At 43.3% G+C, this 16,816-nt stretch overlaps 2 protein-coding genes across 2 annotated transcripts in view; one reads left to right on the top strand and one right to left on the bottom strand.

Annotated features, from left to right (window-relative positions):
• Nucleotides 1-13,888, bottom strand: part of LOC105463697 (solute carrier family 9 member A7) — a 150,461-nt gene extending 136,573 nt beyond the window's left edge. Inside the window, exon 1 of the mRNA XM_011710919.3 lies at nucleotides 13,429-13,888. Coding sequence (XP_011709221.1) covers nucleotides 13,429-13,762 — 334 coding nt within the window. The 5' untranslated portion in view covers nucleotides 13,763-13,888. The remainder of the gene's footprint in view (nucleotides 1-13,428) is intronic.
• The window catches only part of LOC105463681 (carbohydrate sulfotransferase 7), a 191,454-nt gene that overhangs the window by 162,884 nt on the left and 11,754 nt on the right, over nucleotides 1-16,816 (top strand). The gene's annotated exons all lie outside the window — the stretch shown is intronic.

Genomic DNA, 16,816 nt, shown 5'->3' with positions numbered 1-16,816 from the left:
CCTGTCTGAAGACTACCCAAAGGAATGACTTGAGGTTCTCATCTCCATTTTGCCTAACTTGGAGCCCACTTGTAGCAGACAAGCAGCAAGCATTGCTTGAAAAATGTTGTAAGGTAGGCCAAAAAACAAACAAAAAACACTCTGCAGCTACCTGGGAGGAAAAGTACGGGCCATTCAAAGGAAAAAAACAATTGAAAGAAACTATCCCTGAGGAGGCTGAGACACTGGATATATGAGATGAAAACTTTAAATCAGCTGTCTTGAATATGCTTAAAGAATGAAAGGCAGTGGCTCATGCCTGTAATCCCAACACTTTGGTAGGCTGAGGCAGGAGGATTGCTTAAGGCCAGGAGTTCAAGACCAGCCTAGGCAACACAGTAAGCACTTGTCTCTATAAAAAAAAAAAAAATTTAATTAGCCAAACATGGTGGTACGTGCCTGTAGTCCTATCTACTTGGGAAACTGAGGCAGAAGGATCACTTGAGCCCAGGAGTTCAAGGTTACAGTGAGCTGTGATTATACCACCGCACTCCAGCCTGGGTGACAGAGACCTTAAAAAAAAAAAAAAAAAAAAAAAAAAAAAAAAAAAAAAAACCTAAAGGAAATCAAGGACAAATAAATAAAGGAAGCCAGGAAAACAATGTATGAACAAAATAAGAATATCAACAAAGAGACAGAATTTATAAAAAAGAAGCATTAGAATTCTGAAGCCAAAAAGGAAAGTAACTTAAATGAAAAATTTACTACAGGGACCCAACAGCAAAGGAAACAATCAAGAAAAAAATAAAAAACCGGTCAGGCATGGTAGCTCACGCCTGTAATCCCAGCACTTTGGGAGGCCAAGGTGGGCAGATCTCTTGAGGTCAGGAGTTTGAAACCAGCCTGGTCAACATGGCAAAACGCCATCTCTACTGAAAATACAAAAAAAAAAAATTAGCTGGGCATGGTGGTGGGTGCCTGTAATCCCAGCTACTCGGGAGGCTGAGGCAGGAGAATTGCTTGAACCCAGGAGGCAGAGGTCACGGTAAGCAGAGATGGCGCCACTGGACTCCAGCCTGGGCAACAGAGCAAGACAGCATCTCAAAACAAACAAACGAAAAAGCAATGCATAGAACGGGAGAAAATTATTGCAAACTATCCATCCAACAAGAGATTAATAACCAGAATATATAAGGAGCTCAAACAACTTAACAGCAAAAAAAAAAAACCCTATTAAAAAAGAGCAAAAGATTTAAATAAACATTTCTCAAAAGAAGACATATAAATGGCCAACCAGTATATGAAAAAATGCACAACATCACTAATCATCAGAGGAATGCAAACCAAAACTATAATTTTATATCATCTCACCCAGTTAAAATGGCTTTTATCAAGAAGACAGGCAACAACAGATGACGACAAGGATGTGGAGAAAGGGGAACCCTCACACACTGTTGGTGGGAATGTATATTGGTACAATCACTATGGAGAACAGTTTGGAGGTTCCTCAAAAACTAAAACTAGAACTATTACATAATCTAGCAATTCCACTTATTGGGTATATACCCAAAACAAAATAAATCAATATAATAAAGAAACATGTGCACTCCTGTGTTTGTTGCAGCATTGCTTACAATAGCCAAAATATGGAATCAACCTAAGTGCCCATCAGTGGATGAGTGGATAAAGAAAATATGGTATATATACGCAATGGAATATTATTCAGCCATAAAAAAGAATGAAAACCTCTTTCTCACAGTAGGATGGATGGAACTGGAGGTCATTACGTTAAGTGAAATAAGCCAGGCACAGAAAGATAAATATCACATGCTCTCACTCATATGTGGGGGCTAGAAAAGTGGATTTTATGAAGATAGAGAGTAGACTATTTGTTACCAGAGGCCAGGAAGGGTAGGGAGGAGGGATGAAGAGAAAGTGATTAATGAGACATATAGTTTGATGGAAGAAACAAAACCTAGCGTTTGGTAGATCAGCAGGGTGACTACAGTTTACGATAATCTTTGTACATTTTGAAATAGCTAGAAGGGAATAATTCAAATGTTTCTAGCATATAGAAAAGACAAATATTTAAGGTGATAGGTATCTCAAATATACTGATTTGATCTTTACAAATTATATGAATTTATTAAATTATAACATACCTCAAAACTATGTACATCTATTATGCATCAATGTTTAAATTGTGTTAAAATAAAGTAACATGAAATAATTCGTTTATAAAATAAATAATTTTTTTTTTAAAAAAAGGTAAACATAAAAATTTGGGTTTCAAACTCATTTTTCCTACATGATTAAAAAAGCAAATGCAAAAAAAATTATAAACATATGTTAATGAGTACACAATACATAAATATCTGGTCTTTGACAATGACAATATAATGGAAGGAGGCAGAGATTAATATTCAGAATATATAAAGAATTCCTACAACCCAATGACAAAAAATCTGATTAAAAAATGGGCAAAGAATTTGAATAGACATTTCTCCAAATAAAACATACAGATAGCCAAAAAGTACATGAAAGGGAAATACAAATAAGTCATTAGGGAAATACAAATCGAAGCCACACGAGATACCACTTCACACCTACTAGGGTGGCTATCTTTTTTTAAAAAAGGAAAATAATAAGTGTTGGAGAGGATGTGGACAAATTAGAATCTTTGTGCCTTGTGGTGGGAATACAAAATGGTACAGCTGCTGTGGAAAACAGTTTGGTGGTTCATCAAAAAGTCAAACATAGAATTACCATATGACCTAGCAATTCCACTCCTAGGTATACAGTCAAAAGGAATGAAAACAAATGGCCGGGTACAGTGGCTCATGCCTGTAATCCCAGCACTTTGGGAGGCCGAGGTGGGTGAATCATCTGAGGTCAGGAGCTCGAGACCAGCCTGACCAACATGATGAAACCCCATCTCTACTAAAAATACAAAATTAGCTGGGCATGGTGGCACATGCCTGTAATCTGAGCTACTTGGGAGGATGAGGCAGGATAATTGCCTGAACCTGGGAGGCAGAGGTTGCGGTGAGCCGAGATTGTGCCATTGCACTCTGGCCTGGGCAACAAGAGCAAAACTCAAAGGGAAGGGGAGGGGAGGGGAGGGGAGGGGAGGGGAGGGGAGGGGAGGGGAGGGGAGGGAAAGGGAAAGAGAAAGGGAAAGGGAAAGGGAAAGGGAAAGGGAAAGGGAAAGGAAAGGAAAGGAAAATAGGGACTCTAACACATACCTCTATGTGAGTGTTCATAGCAGCATTATTCACAATAGTCAAAAGGTGCAAATAACCCGAGTGTCCACCAATTGTTGAATAGATAAATGTGGAGTGTGTGTGTGTGTGTGTACACACACACTGCAGTATTATTCAGCCATAGAACGGAATGAAGTTCATATATGCGCTATACAACATGGATGAACCTTGAAAACATTATGCTAAACGAAATAAGCCAGACACAAAGGACAAATATTATATGAAGCCACTTGTATGAATGATCGAATGATCTAGAATAGGTAAAATTCACAAAGTCAGAAGGTAGATTAGAGGCTATTAGGGGCTAGAAGGAGTGGGGGATGGGGAGTTACTACTTAACTGGAAGAGTTTCTGTTTGGGGCAATAAAAAATCTTTGGAAATAGTGGAGATGGCCATAAAACTTTGTGAATATCATAAATGTTATTAAATTATACAGTTAAAAATGGTTAAACTGGCAAATTTTATGTTATATATATTTTACCAAAAGAAAAAATAAACAAAAAACTACCATGTGACTTATCAGCCAAACACATACTTCTCTGCAAACACACATTATTTGTATACTCATTTATTCCTTAATCCTCCTTCCTTAAACAGTCTGCTGCAATTCAGGCAAATGTTTTCACACACAAAGGTTTCCTTCTCAGAAACTTCACCGTCAGTGTGAAGCTGAGGCATAAGAACTTGAAGGAGGAGGGGAGGGAAGAACTTGAAGGAAGGACCTCTAATGCTAGGTAGTGTTACAGCATCTTATTTTTTGATAGACAAAGTAGAATGCATTAAACAAACACTTCTGGAGCATCTACTAGGTGTCAGGCACCGTTCTAGGGTCTGGGGAGACAGCACAAACAAAAGATAGATATCTCTGTCTGCCCAGGGCTTACATTCTAATGTAGTTTGGAAAAGCTCACCAGAAGATTCTGATATGCCCATCACAACTAGCATAGAGTAGAGAGACATGAGAGCTAAACAGACCCAGCCCTATCCACCTCCCCACCTCTATGATAGTGAGGTCTAGAGATGAGAATGCTTTCAAGCAACTACTCTCACATACGAAGGCACTCTGAACAGCTCTTAACATTTTTTCCCCTAAAACACTGGTAGCCTTCTGTCATATCAATGGAATAACACCTGGAGTGTGACCTTTGGGCTGAAAGGAGCAGGCATTTTGCTCCTACTCATTCCTCATGCCTCATTCCTCACTGTTCTACCCTGGAGCTTGAGGGCGAAAGTCCTAGCTAACATAAAAAGGTCAACTTTGGGCCAGGCACAGTAGTCACACCCTAATCCCAGCACTTTGGGAGGCCGAGGTGGACAGATCACTTGAGGTCAGGAGTTTGAGACCAGTCTGGCCAACATCGTGAAACCCCGTCTCTACTAAAAATACAAAAATTAGCTGGGCGTGGTGGTGCATGCCTGTAATCCCAGCTACTCGGGACGCTGAGGTAGGAGAATCGCTTGAACCAGGGAGGCGGAGGTTGCAGTGAGCAGAGACTGTGCCACTACACTCCAGCCTGGGGGACAGAGCAAGACCGTCTCAAAAAGAAAAAAGAAGAAAAAGAAGGGTCAACTTTGCTTTGTTTGCTACTCTGGGCATAGATTTCCCTCAGAGACCTCCTGGGAAGTGGTAATGGGGCGGGATTCAGGTTCTGCTCTATCCTGGCCAAATACATCCTCAGCTATACTGAGTTCATCCTTTAATAGATCCCAATTTCCCAATTTCAAACATGTGACCCTAAACAAAGGAGGTACTTGACCTAGGTTTCAATTTCTTCACCTGGGAAAATGGGACCAATATTAGGATCTTCAAATATTTTTATTTTTGGAGACAGGGTCTCACTCTGTTGCCCAAACTGGAGTGCAGTGATGCAATCACAGCTCACTGCAGCCTTGACCTCCCAGGCCCAAGCAATCCTCCATCAGCCTCCCAAGTAGCTGAGACTACAGGGAAATGCCACCACGCCCAGCTAATTTTTATATTTTTAATAGAGACAGGGTTTTGCCATGTTGCCCAGGCTGGTCTTGAATTCCTGGGCTCAAGCAATCCTCCTGCCTCGGCCTCCCAAAGTGCTAGAATTACAGGCATGAGCCACCACACCCAGCCTGAGCTTCAAACATTTGATGTGAAGGTTAAATGGCTTAAAGTATACAAAGTACTTAACACAGTGACAGACTATTCTAACAGGTGCTCAATAAACAGTTACTATTTTTTTCTACTATTATTTTATTAGAAACAACATAGTGAATGTTTTTGAAGGGTGGAAACTTAAATATTCTCATTCATAATTGTCCAAACTTGGAAGCAACCAAGATGTCCTTCAGTGTCCTTTACATTTGTATGTAAACTGTGGTACACACAAATCACATGCAAATCCTATTACTTCTCTTTTCTGGATTATGTATAACAAAGTATTCATCAAATACTGCAACAGAGATTGGCTAGCTGCTTTCCAAACCTGTTCCTCTTCTTCCAACTAGACTACATTTCCCTGGCTCCCTTCCAGTTCGACGTGGCCTTGTAACCATATTCTGTCCAACAGAAGTGGGCAAAGTGATGCGGAACATTTCCAGGCTTAGCACATAAGTCTTCCCCATATGATCTTCATTTCCTTGCTTCATTCATCAACTGGAGGAGGAGGATTCCAAGGCCATATGGGATGGGAAAGCCACAAGATGGAAGGCATCTGGTCCCTGAATCACAACGTAGAGAGAGCCACCTGCCAGTCCCTTGCACTGGTCCATTACATGAGTGAAAAACAAATTTCTCCTATGTTAAGTCACTGAAATTTGGGTTTGTTTTGTTTTAACATCTAGTATTACTGTAATATAAATACCCATATTGATTAAAAGCCAGGTAGCATGCTTTAACTGAAAGAGAAAATTATCCTAACACATATTATCTTGTATGTTAAACAGAGGCAATTAAAAGAGTACATGAACTTAAGAATCAAACAAAAAGTAAAATGAAAAAGAAGTTACTGGCCAGGTGCAGCAGCTCATGCCCATAATCTCAGCATTTTAGGAAGCCGAGGCAGGTGGATGGCTTGAGCGCAGGAGTTCGAAATCAGCCTGGGCAACATGGCAAAACCCTGTGTCTACAAAAAATACCAAAAGAATTAGCCAGGCATGGTGGTGAGCACCTATAGTCCCAGCTACTCAGGAGGCTGAGGTGGGAGGATCACTTGAGCCCAGGAGGTCCAGGCTACAGTGAGCTGAGATTACACCTCTGCACTCCAGCCTGCATGACACAGTGAGACCCTGTCTCAAAAAAAAGAAGAAGTTACTGATTCTCAAGTCACGTAAGCCTAACATCACCTGAGGTAAACTAATGTCAAACAATGTTACTCAGTGCTAGAAAGAGTTTAATGAGAGTAGCAGACAGGATGTATACAGCCTCACCTATACAATCTTCCAGGCAGGGAAGTTTATAGATTGCAAGCTAAGAGGGGGATTAACTTCTTTTCCATTCTTTCATCTTAATGACAATGTCAAAACATACAGAAAAGTTGAAAGAAGAGTATAAAGCATACCCTTTCACTAGGCACCTAGATTTAACAGTTAACTAGTATGTTGCAATATTTGTTTTCTCTATATAGGTGCTATGTATATTTTTTGACTGAACTTTTTGAAAGCTGCATCTATTAGGATTCATATACTTCACCCCGAAAACTTCAGCTTGCATCTCCAAAGAATGAGTACATTCTCCTGCATAACCTGAATTATCACACCTACAAAAAATCATAGTAATTCTTTAAAATCATCTAATACCCAGTCTACATTCAAATATCCCTACCTATCCCCAAAACATCTTTTATAATTCATTTTCATGAACTAGGAGCCAATCAAGTTTCTCATACTATATTTAGCCTCTTTGATCTCCCTTAATCTAGAACAGTCACGCTGCCTTTTTATTTCCTTTGACGTTGACTTTTTGAAGAGTCTAGGGCAACTGTCTTACAGATCGTCCCATATATTGGATTTATCTGATTGTTTTCTCAGGGTGTTTTACAACTTGTTTCTCTATCGTCTGTATTTCCTGGAAACTGGAAGATGTGTCTAAGTCCTTGATTTGATTCAGATTAAACATATACAGGAAGGATACTACATAGGTAAAGTTGTATACTTCCTGTATACCATGATACTAGATAGTCCCACAATGAGTAAGGATACATTTGATGACTTGCTTATAAGATGGTGACTGCCAGACCTCTTCACTGGAAAGGTACCTTCTTTTCTTTGCAACAGGCAAGTAACCTGTGGAGTGATAGTACTGTGCAAGTACCATGTTCCCCAATAACCTTTCACCTAGGATTCTGGGATTCATTGAAAACCCTTGTCTAAATAAACTATCATTAGAAGTTGAAAAATTGTGATTTTTCTAATTACAGCATTCCACAAAGGTTAACTTTTTAATATTCTAAGAAATGCTTTTAGTAAATGTCATTTTTCTATTTTTTAAGATACATTTTACTTCCATTTATAACTTTCAAATAAGTAAAAGTATTATTTATATCCAGAGACTGCTTTACAAGGAACATTTTGACAATCCAAGGAAAATGCTATGTAACCACATAGTGCAATCTTGTATTTATAAAGCATTTTTTTGCTACATAAGTTATTTGCTTTATTTTTAAACAACGTTTAAATTGCAAAAGTAATGTGACAGTGTTAAAGAAAGTTCAGGTCATTTAGAAGAATATAAAGGAAAAGTACCATCTCCCCTCTCTCTCTCCCAACAACACATCCCGCTCACAAAAGATAAAGCTTGCATATCCTTCCAGAAAAGCACATATATCATATATAAATTATATATATCATGTTTATGTATATACAGTATATAGTTATTGAAATATCAAATAGGATAATACTGTACATGATGTTCTGTGCCTTGCTTTTTTCCACAACACTATGTGTGGACAGTAGCCTTAAAAGGACATCTTAAAACACCTCTTTTTATCAGCTGCATAGTATTCCTTTATGGGAATGTGCTATAGTTTAACCAGTCCCATCTGATGAGTACTACAACTTATTTCCACTGCAACAAATACTGCTGTCTATATATTGTAACATGCTAGCACAAGTATTTGATAGATTTCTGAAAGTCCAAGAATTGAAAATGCTGAATGAAAGGGTAGGTGTGGGCCAGGTACAGTGGCTCATGCCTGTAATCCCAACACTTCGGGAGGCTGAGGCGGGCAGATCACAAAGTCAGGAGATTGAGACCATCCTGGCTAACATGGTAAAACCCCATCTCTACTAAAAATACAAAAAGAAATTAGCTGGGCGTGGTGGTGGGTGCCTGTAGTCTCAGCTACTCAGGAGGCTGAGGCAGGAGAATGGCGTGAACCCAGGAGGCGGGGCTTGCAGTGAGCCAAGATCGCACCACTGCACTCCAGCCTGGGCGACAGAGTGAGACTCCGTCTCAAACAATAATAATAATAATAACAACAACAACAACAATAATAATAAATAAAATAAAAACGGGTAGATGTGTTGTAAATTTTCTCTAGGTATTAACCAATAGCCCACCCCAAAATATACAGTTTTCCTCACTTCCACTAACTGTGTCCTAATGCATTTTAAAATTACAGCAAGTCACTACTAAACAAACTTCAAGTAGTAAAGCCTGCCAAAGAATCACAAAGCCTAAAATGAGAATGGGAACTAATATTTACCAAGTGCTTAAGTGTCAGACACTGCACTTAACCCTTTAGAATATCTCAATAACACAGCAATTCTATGAGGTAACATAATCTCCAATTTTCCAAAAGAGGAAGCTAAGGCTCAGAGAGTTTATCCAATGCTATACAGTTTTATAAGTAACAGGGCCAGCATTTGAACCCAGGGTTGTCTGGTACCAAAGTGAGACTATGCAGAAGCTTTTCCCAACTGGGGCCAAAGTGAGGGGCTCTTAAAAGGGGGAAGTCCTGATTAACCAGGAAGGAAATGGTTTCAAAATGTTTGCTTACAGGTTCAAATGTTAATTTCATGTTACCGCAGAGTCATCATTTTTCCCGTTCAGACTTTGCCTATGAGCCCACTCTCAGGCTGTGCTTAGCAATCCAGCTCCACCACAGCAACAGTGAGCCCACAACCCATAGAACCTAGAGGGGCTGGCCAACATCTTTTTGGAAAGGTGATAGGGGTGGTGGTGGAGGAGGAGGAGGAGGAGGAGGAGGAAGCGAGAAGCAGGTGGTGGGTTAGCATGGCAGAGTCAGATTATTTTGGATCCATATCAGTTGTCACAAAAACATTATGGGGGAAGTGGAACTACCGTACATCTGAGAGAGAACCACAATGAACTGGCACGGTCTGTTTATACCACCTTTCCCTGCCCTAAACACTTTCTGTTTCTGCTGCACAGACATGTAGGGCCCGATAACTTTAGGATGGCACTTAATCACATAACAGAGACAGGCAGCTGGGAGCTCCCTGGCCTGACAAAACAGGTTAGACTGGTGGCAGGCAAGTGCCCTGCTGCCCTGCAGCTCCAGTGGTGGGGTCTGGGGGCTGCTTTCAACCTCCCTGGGGAGTTAGGTCTGTAGCTACCTTCCCTTGTAGCTGCCCTGGCCCGTCAGGGAGGAATGCTTACAAGTGTCCCTTGGTGGGTGGGGGAGTTCCTTTCTGTTTAAACGTTAAGCATTCACAGTGTGTCTTTTATTTTCCTTAGGTCCTCTGCACCCAAGCAAGCACTTATTATGGGATCTATTTGTGCACATCACTGCTAATGTAACATCAACTACTCTCTGAGGATAATGGAATAAAGGGAAGGAAAAAGAGGGAGGGGGGAGAGGGAGGGGAGGGAGGGAAGGAGGCAGAGAGGGAGGCAGAGAGAGAGAGAGAGAGCGAGAGAGATCCTCCCCTTTCCCCATTTTATCTCCATCCCAGACACAGGGCTCAGAAAAGCTCCACGGGCACAATTAACAATTGAAGGGTCACGAAGAAAATTGATAACATAATGTGATTTAAATAGGGAGAAGTAGGCGTCAAATTGAGTGATTTGAGGAGCATGTTAAACTGCTATTACAGCCGGGCGTGGTGGCTCACACCTGTAATCCCAGCACTTTGGGAGGCTGAGGCGGGAGGATCACAAGGTCAGGAGTTCAAGACCAGCCTGGCCAAGATGGTGAAACCCCATCTCTACTAAAAATACAAAACTTAGCTGGGCATGGTGGCAGGCACCTGTAATCCCAGCTACTCGGGAGGCTGAGATGGAGAACTGCTTGAATCCGGGAGGCGGAGGTTGCAGTGAGCCGAGATTGCACTACTGCACTCCAGCCTGGGTGACAGAGTGAGACTCCGTCTCAAAAAAATAAAAATAAATAAAAAAAATAAAACAATGCTATTACAAGATCAAAAAGTACAAAAGGTTATATGGTGACCTCTCCCTCCCACTCCTATTTCACAGTAGTTCCTCTCCCCCAAGGAAACCAATGTTACTCATCTACTGCATGTCCTTCCAGAGATATTTTATGACTATGCCAACAAACATATAAATATAGATATAAATTTATCGTAAATGTAAACGCTGTTCCTCTCAAAGTATCACTTAAACACAAAAAGGTGGCAGAAATTAGATTGTAAAACTTTTTCTCAAAATAAAGAGTTTTGAAATTCACAGTTGAACTCCTTCATTCATAAACATTTAAAAGTTAAATTGTTTGCCTCCAGAAATTAAGTTGGGTTCCCAGCACACAGTAGATACTTAAAAAATGTTTCCTTAGGTCTTTTTGTCGTTCCTTATTCAGAGCCAAGAGGACAATTACTCACTTCCTCTATCGATACAGAGAAATAAAATTTTATTTTTTACTATTAAAAAAGAGAAGTCTTGAAAAATTTTTACTGGATTCACTTGTGTTCAAAGATTTGCTTGATGGTAGCAATCATTTCACTGTGTTTATCAAAACATCATGTTGTACATCTTAAATGCGGACAATTTTTTAAAAGATTTGCAAACTGAATTTTAAAATCAGTTTAAAATCCCCATCCCGATAGTCTTCAGTATATTATGAATAATTAGCTAAGCACATGACATTAGAATTCAGATTAGGGGCACCTTGAAGCAGAAGAGCAAACATACCTGAGAGAATGAAGAAATGTTTTCTCACAATTACAGACAATCCTTAAAATATTAATATTTGGCATAACCTGAGACATCACATATTGACAAACTAAATTTCTTTATACATTTAAAGAAACACTAATACTCAGAGATATAGAACAAAATTGCACAGGAATGCTGAGATGATACTGCCTTTTCTGAACAGTCATCAGTTACACCAGATTTGTAACTTGATTGTTCACAAAATAAAACAGTACACTGTAGCACAACCAAATGGCTGAAAGATGGAGGTGAGTTTCAAAAGTACGTATCAGCAAAGGAAAATTCCACTGTTGTCTTTAAGCCTTAAGATAAAGGTGATTGAACTCCTCAGAACACTGAGTACTCTCCACAAAATATATTTTTAAATCCCCATTTATTTTCCATCCCTTGAGCATGTATTTATGAATCTGTCAAATCTACCTCCTATTTCACATTGTCCTTTAAGAAACTGGGTCTAGGGCCTATTAAATAAAAATATTTTCATGGTTACCTATATAGAGGCAATTTTCATTTGCATCATGGCTTGGAGTCAATCACCTGCAATGACCACGTGCTTCCATTCCCCGTCTGTCTTCTCAGGAAACCTCCCAGCTTACCTGCAGGCCTGGCATCAGTCATTTATCACCAACTGACACAAACTACAGAGCTCAACAACGGTCAGGGATGGAGGCCAAAGTCTGTGTTGAGACCTATAATTTGCAATCACCAAACTCAGTTTTAGACCTGGTCCTGTTTCAAGATCTGTGTAGGTCACTACTTCTTCAAAACTGGAGGGCTCTTAACAGCGCTTGCCCCTTACACAGTTTGGTTACGAGGGCCTGGTGGCCATGAGCCCCGGCTGTCAACAACTAATCAAGAAACATGAAAAGCAAGGCCCAGAACCAAGGGTAATTTTCACATTAAAGGTTAAGGTTTTTGCTTTCCATTCTCTATCAGGGCACCTGGATGGAAACTGAATGAAGAAATCCCTCAGTATAAGTGATAAAATACAATCTTCCCCGTTGGGAACAGTCATAAAGTGGCTCGTCTATTTCGTGTGAGGATGCCAACGTGGGCTTTAACACCACTGAATTACATTCAAAAAGAGAATACCTGACTCCACTTTGGAGTCATGGGCAGGGCGAGGGGGGAGGCAGGGGGCACAGCAGAGGAAGAGGGATGACTCAGATTATGGCTGACATCCATGTAATAAAGGGAGATTTGTACTGACTGCTGTGCATGTAACACACTGTGTACCATTAAATCTAGAAAAGGAGGGTAGCATCAGCCCACCCCTAACAACAAAAGATGGCTGACTCCAGAATTAAAACCACGACTTTTCCTCTTCATACATTCAGAAATGTACCTCGAAGTCACTCCATGTTACCGTCTTAGGAATACAAAAGCTCCTCTTCGTTTGAGAAAGCAAGTAACTGGATATAACTTCCCACTTGGGACATAAGAGCAGGAGGCGTGCCTGTCTCCCCGTCTAGGCCTGACATGGTGGTGCCACCCACTCTGGGTCCTGGACCACTGCTCACCTTTCAGCACACTTCATGCTCTGACTTTATCATTAAGAGACCTGGGGACGTGGACCTCAGGAGTGGGTACCCACCCGGGCTGACCATGGATGTGGCGTCCGAGAGGCCCCACTAACCCATACGCAAGCAAAGACACTTTCAGACTTCGTCCCCACTCCCTACTGTGGCCTGTCCCCTGAGGTGATGCGGTCACCTGGGAAGCCATCCACCTCCAGCCACGACACAGGCACACACACCCTATCGAGCTCGACTGGAGCGGAAGGTGCTGGGTAAGAGGGTTGCAACAGAGACCGAACGGGGCAGACGGAACTGGACCACCTCTGTCCCTTTCGTTTTCCTGGGTTCCCAATGCGGAAACGTGGAAATGTGGTGGAACTGTTTTTAACGGTAGCAGAGAGCCAGAAAATGCAGACAGTTGACCTTGGGAACCAACACCGTCGCAGCGAGAAACGTAAAAGAAACGGAACACGCTGGCAAGTGAAGGGGGAGCACCGCCCGGCGCCAGGAGGAGCGCGGCGGCCGAGGGGTGTGGAGGGCGGGGGGTGCAACAGGGGTGCTCACCATAGATCATGGCCAGCCCGGTCTCGTGCAGAAAGCGCACCCGGCGGTGCTTGAAGAGCCAGATGGTGAGGATGGTGAGCGTGAGCAGCAGGATGAAGGTGAGCAGGCTCACGCTGTCTTGCCGGTGGCTCTCCTCCGCCTCCTTCTCAGTAGCGAGCTCCTCCATGGCGCTGCTGTCCTCAGCCGCCGCCCCAGAGGAGGAGGCCGAGGCCGCGGCCGCGACTCGCAGCCCCCGACCCAGCAGCAGCGGCAGCAGCGGCAGCAGCAGCAGCCGCGGCGGCGGCGCCCCGGTAGCCCGACCCGAGCCAGGGCGCGCCGCGTCACCAGACTCCATGGTCCCGGGGCCGCCCGCGCCTCCTCCCAGCGGGGACCAGCAGCCCGCGCCGTCGGCGGGTTCTGGCAGTACCGCGGACCTGCCGGAGTGGCCGCGGCCGCCGCAGCTCCTCCTCCTACTCGCGCCGGGCCGGGGCTGTGCCCGGAGCCGCGCGGGGGAGGGGCGCGCGCAGTGCGCAGGATCCCCAAGCACCGCCCCCCGCCCGCGCACCTGTTCGTCCCCCAGCCGCGCCGCGCCACGCCGCGCCGCCCCGCGGGCCAACCGAGCCACCCAGGCGGGGCCGGGTGTCGCCCTCGGGTCTGCGGGCTGGCCGCCGGCAGCTTGCCTCTCTGCGCTCCTCACCCCGTCCTGGCGCACCTGCCCAGGCCGTCTGGGGTCGCGGGGCCAGTTCATGGGCAGTCGCCGCCGCACTTCCTAAAGGGGACGCCAGAGGTCGCCGGCGCCTAGCGGGAGCATCGGCTTGGAGCGGCTAGCCTTGCGGTCTCGAGTCTCGTCTCTGGCGCCACGGCGAAGTGTTTAATCTCAGGCCAGTGTGCAGCCCCCCTTGGCCCAGTAAGGTGGGGGCTGTCAGTGAACCGAGCAGCCCCGAAGCCACGTTAGCCCCTACATCTCTCTTTCCTCATCTCTCAGGTTGCCTTCCAGCCCCAGAATCTGCTAGGTTTCATTCAAACCTCTGTTCTCATCAGACTGAAACGTGAGGACTGATAGGGAGTTGGAATCGGGGGAGGGCGTTGAAGTATCTCCTTCCTCACTTGAGGGAATAGACTTCGTCTGCGCTGTGCTACTAATCCCCTTGGGGAAGAGGGTTGAACCAGAAGGAACTGAACGCTTGCCATTCCTGGTAAATGAGCAGTAGCTGGTCTTAAGGTGGTGGTTGGGGGGGATGGGGGTTACCCTGATGACCCTTTCTTGTATGTTGCTCACCTGGTAGCTCAGAGTCTTTTAATGACTCTTAGGACGAAGCCCAGCTCTGAACAAAATTATGGCGTGGACTCTCAAGGATGAAGCCTCTTGGAACAAATTCTCAGGAAAACTAGAATCTTCAATCCGCCTTGCTCCTCTGGTCAAGGAAGAAACAGGGTCAGATTAATCACTGAATTCCCAGTGCTTAGCACTGTACTCGTGTTTATTGAACCACTCTGAAATCTCTACCAAAACTGTCCATGTTTTCGCTCCCAGGGGAGTTTGCATTTTTAAGAGGATTCATTGAAGAAGGTGATGCTTAACCAAATGGAATAATAGGGTAGAGGTAGCATTAGGTAAGAAAACTCTTCGGAGTACTGCAGCCTTCCTGGTTCCCCTGTAGGTGAGCACTCTGCCAAAGCTGCTTAGTGGTTTCTTTACAGCAGGGAAATCTCTTCATCTAGATTTTAGCTAGCTCCTTTCCCAACTCCTCTAGGCAGTCACTCAGCCCCTGCAAACATCCATATACCTTGAAGTTCCACGCAGGTTCCCAATAAAATTGCAAATACTTAAAACCTGGATGAGCACTGTATTGGTCGTAATATTATGCCCCCTTGGGTGCCCAGTACTCAAGGACAGAATTTCTCTCTTTAGAAAAGCTCTCTTCAACTCAGGAGCTACCTTGAAAGTACAGACTTCTTAGTATTTGTGGCAGATTGTATTTTTTAAAAAGATGACCACAATCATATTTCCAATCCCAGAACCTTACCATCCCCCATCAGGAAGGGGCATCTATGTTCCCTCCCCTTAAACCTCAGTGGACCTTTGTGACTCCCTCAAAGAATATAATGTGGTAATGGAGATTATGTGATTTGTGAGGCTGGGTCACAAAAGGTAATCTAGCTCCTGCCTGTTTCATTCTGTCACTTTCCACTCTAGCTAGGCTGGGCACGGTGGCTCACACCTGTAATCCCAGCACTTTGGGAGGCCAAGGCAGGTGGATCACCTGAGGTCAGGAGTTCAAGACCAGCCTGACCAACATGGCGAAACCCTGTCTCTACTAAAAACACAAAAATTAGCCAGGCATGGTGGTGTGCACCTGTAGTTCCAGCTAGTTGGGAGGTGGTGGCACAAGAATCACTTGAACCTGGGAGGCAGAAGTTGCAGTGAGCCAAGATTGTACCACTGCATTCCAGCCTGGGTGACAGAGTGAGACCCTGTCTCCAAGAACAAACAAACAAACACAAAACAAATAAACAAACAAAGAAATCTAGCTACCTGGAAGCTGACACACTGAAGAAACCATGTAGAGAGACCATGTAGCAATAGGGGCAGATGCTACAGGAGACCCAACTTTTTGAGTGTTCCCAGCCCAAATGCCATGCATGTGAATGAATGAGTCTTCAAATCAATTCACTCCCAGCCACCATCTTACTGTAGACGTATGAGAGGCCCCAAGCAAGAACCATGTCGCTGAACCTAACCAGCATCTGCAACTGTAACATAATAAAACGATTGATGTTATTTTAAGCTACTAAGTTTGAGGGTGGTTTCTTCTACAGCAATAGATAACCAGAAGAGTATTTATTATGTAAAGTAGTTCCCTTGGGTAGAGTATGAAAAGACTAGTCCCAACCATTCACAAATACACACCAAAGAAAACACTCCATTATCTGTACATATTTATGTGTGAAAACTAACATATATAATACAGGAGTTCTGATTTCAGTTAACACAGAATAATCACACTAAACCCATTACCTGCTACTGAATGCAATTATAAAATGTGAACAGAATGCATGCAGCAACTATTTGAGGACTCTGGAAGGTAAATTGTACCACATAAACTGAGGAAAAACAACAGAATTTGAAGTAAAACTAAACTGGCAGTGAATTTACCATTTATTTCCTCCAGTCTCCACTAGACTGGACTCAAGGAAGCTTAAAACCCAGAAGGGAGCATCAACATGGACAGAGAGAGCTCCAGGAAAAGCAGAAAATTGGTCTCCTAATATTCAGAGAAAGTAAGAGAAATGTGCCATTTTTTTCTTTTCGCCATTCTCTTACATCTTAGCCAATAAGTAATCCCACTGTGGCAGCTGAGTCAACAGTGACAATGGAGACAGCAGTACCTTCAAGCACCCAAAATTG

This window comes from Macaca nemestrina, chromosome X (genome assembly GCF_043159975.1).
Source record: "Macaca nemestrina isolate mMacNem1 chromosome X, mMacNem.hap1, whole genome shotgun sequence".
NCBI lineage: Eukaryota > Metazoa > Chordata > Mammalia > Primates > Cercopithecidae > Macaca > Macaca nemestrina.
This window is presented reverse-complemented; position numbering and strand designations above follow the sequence as displayed.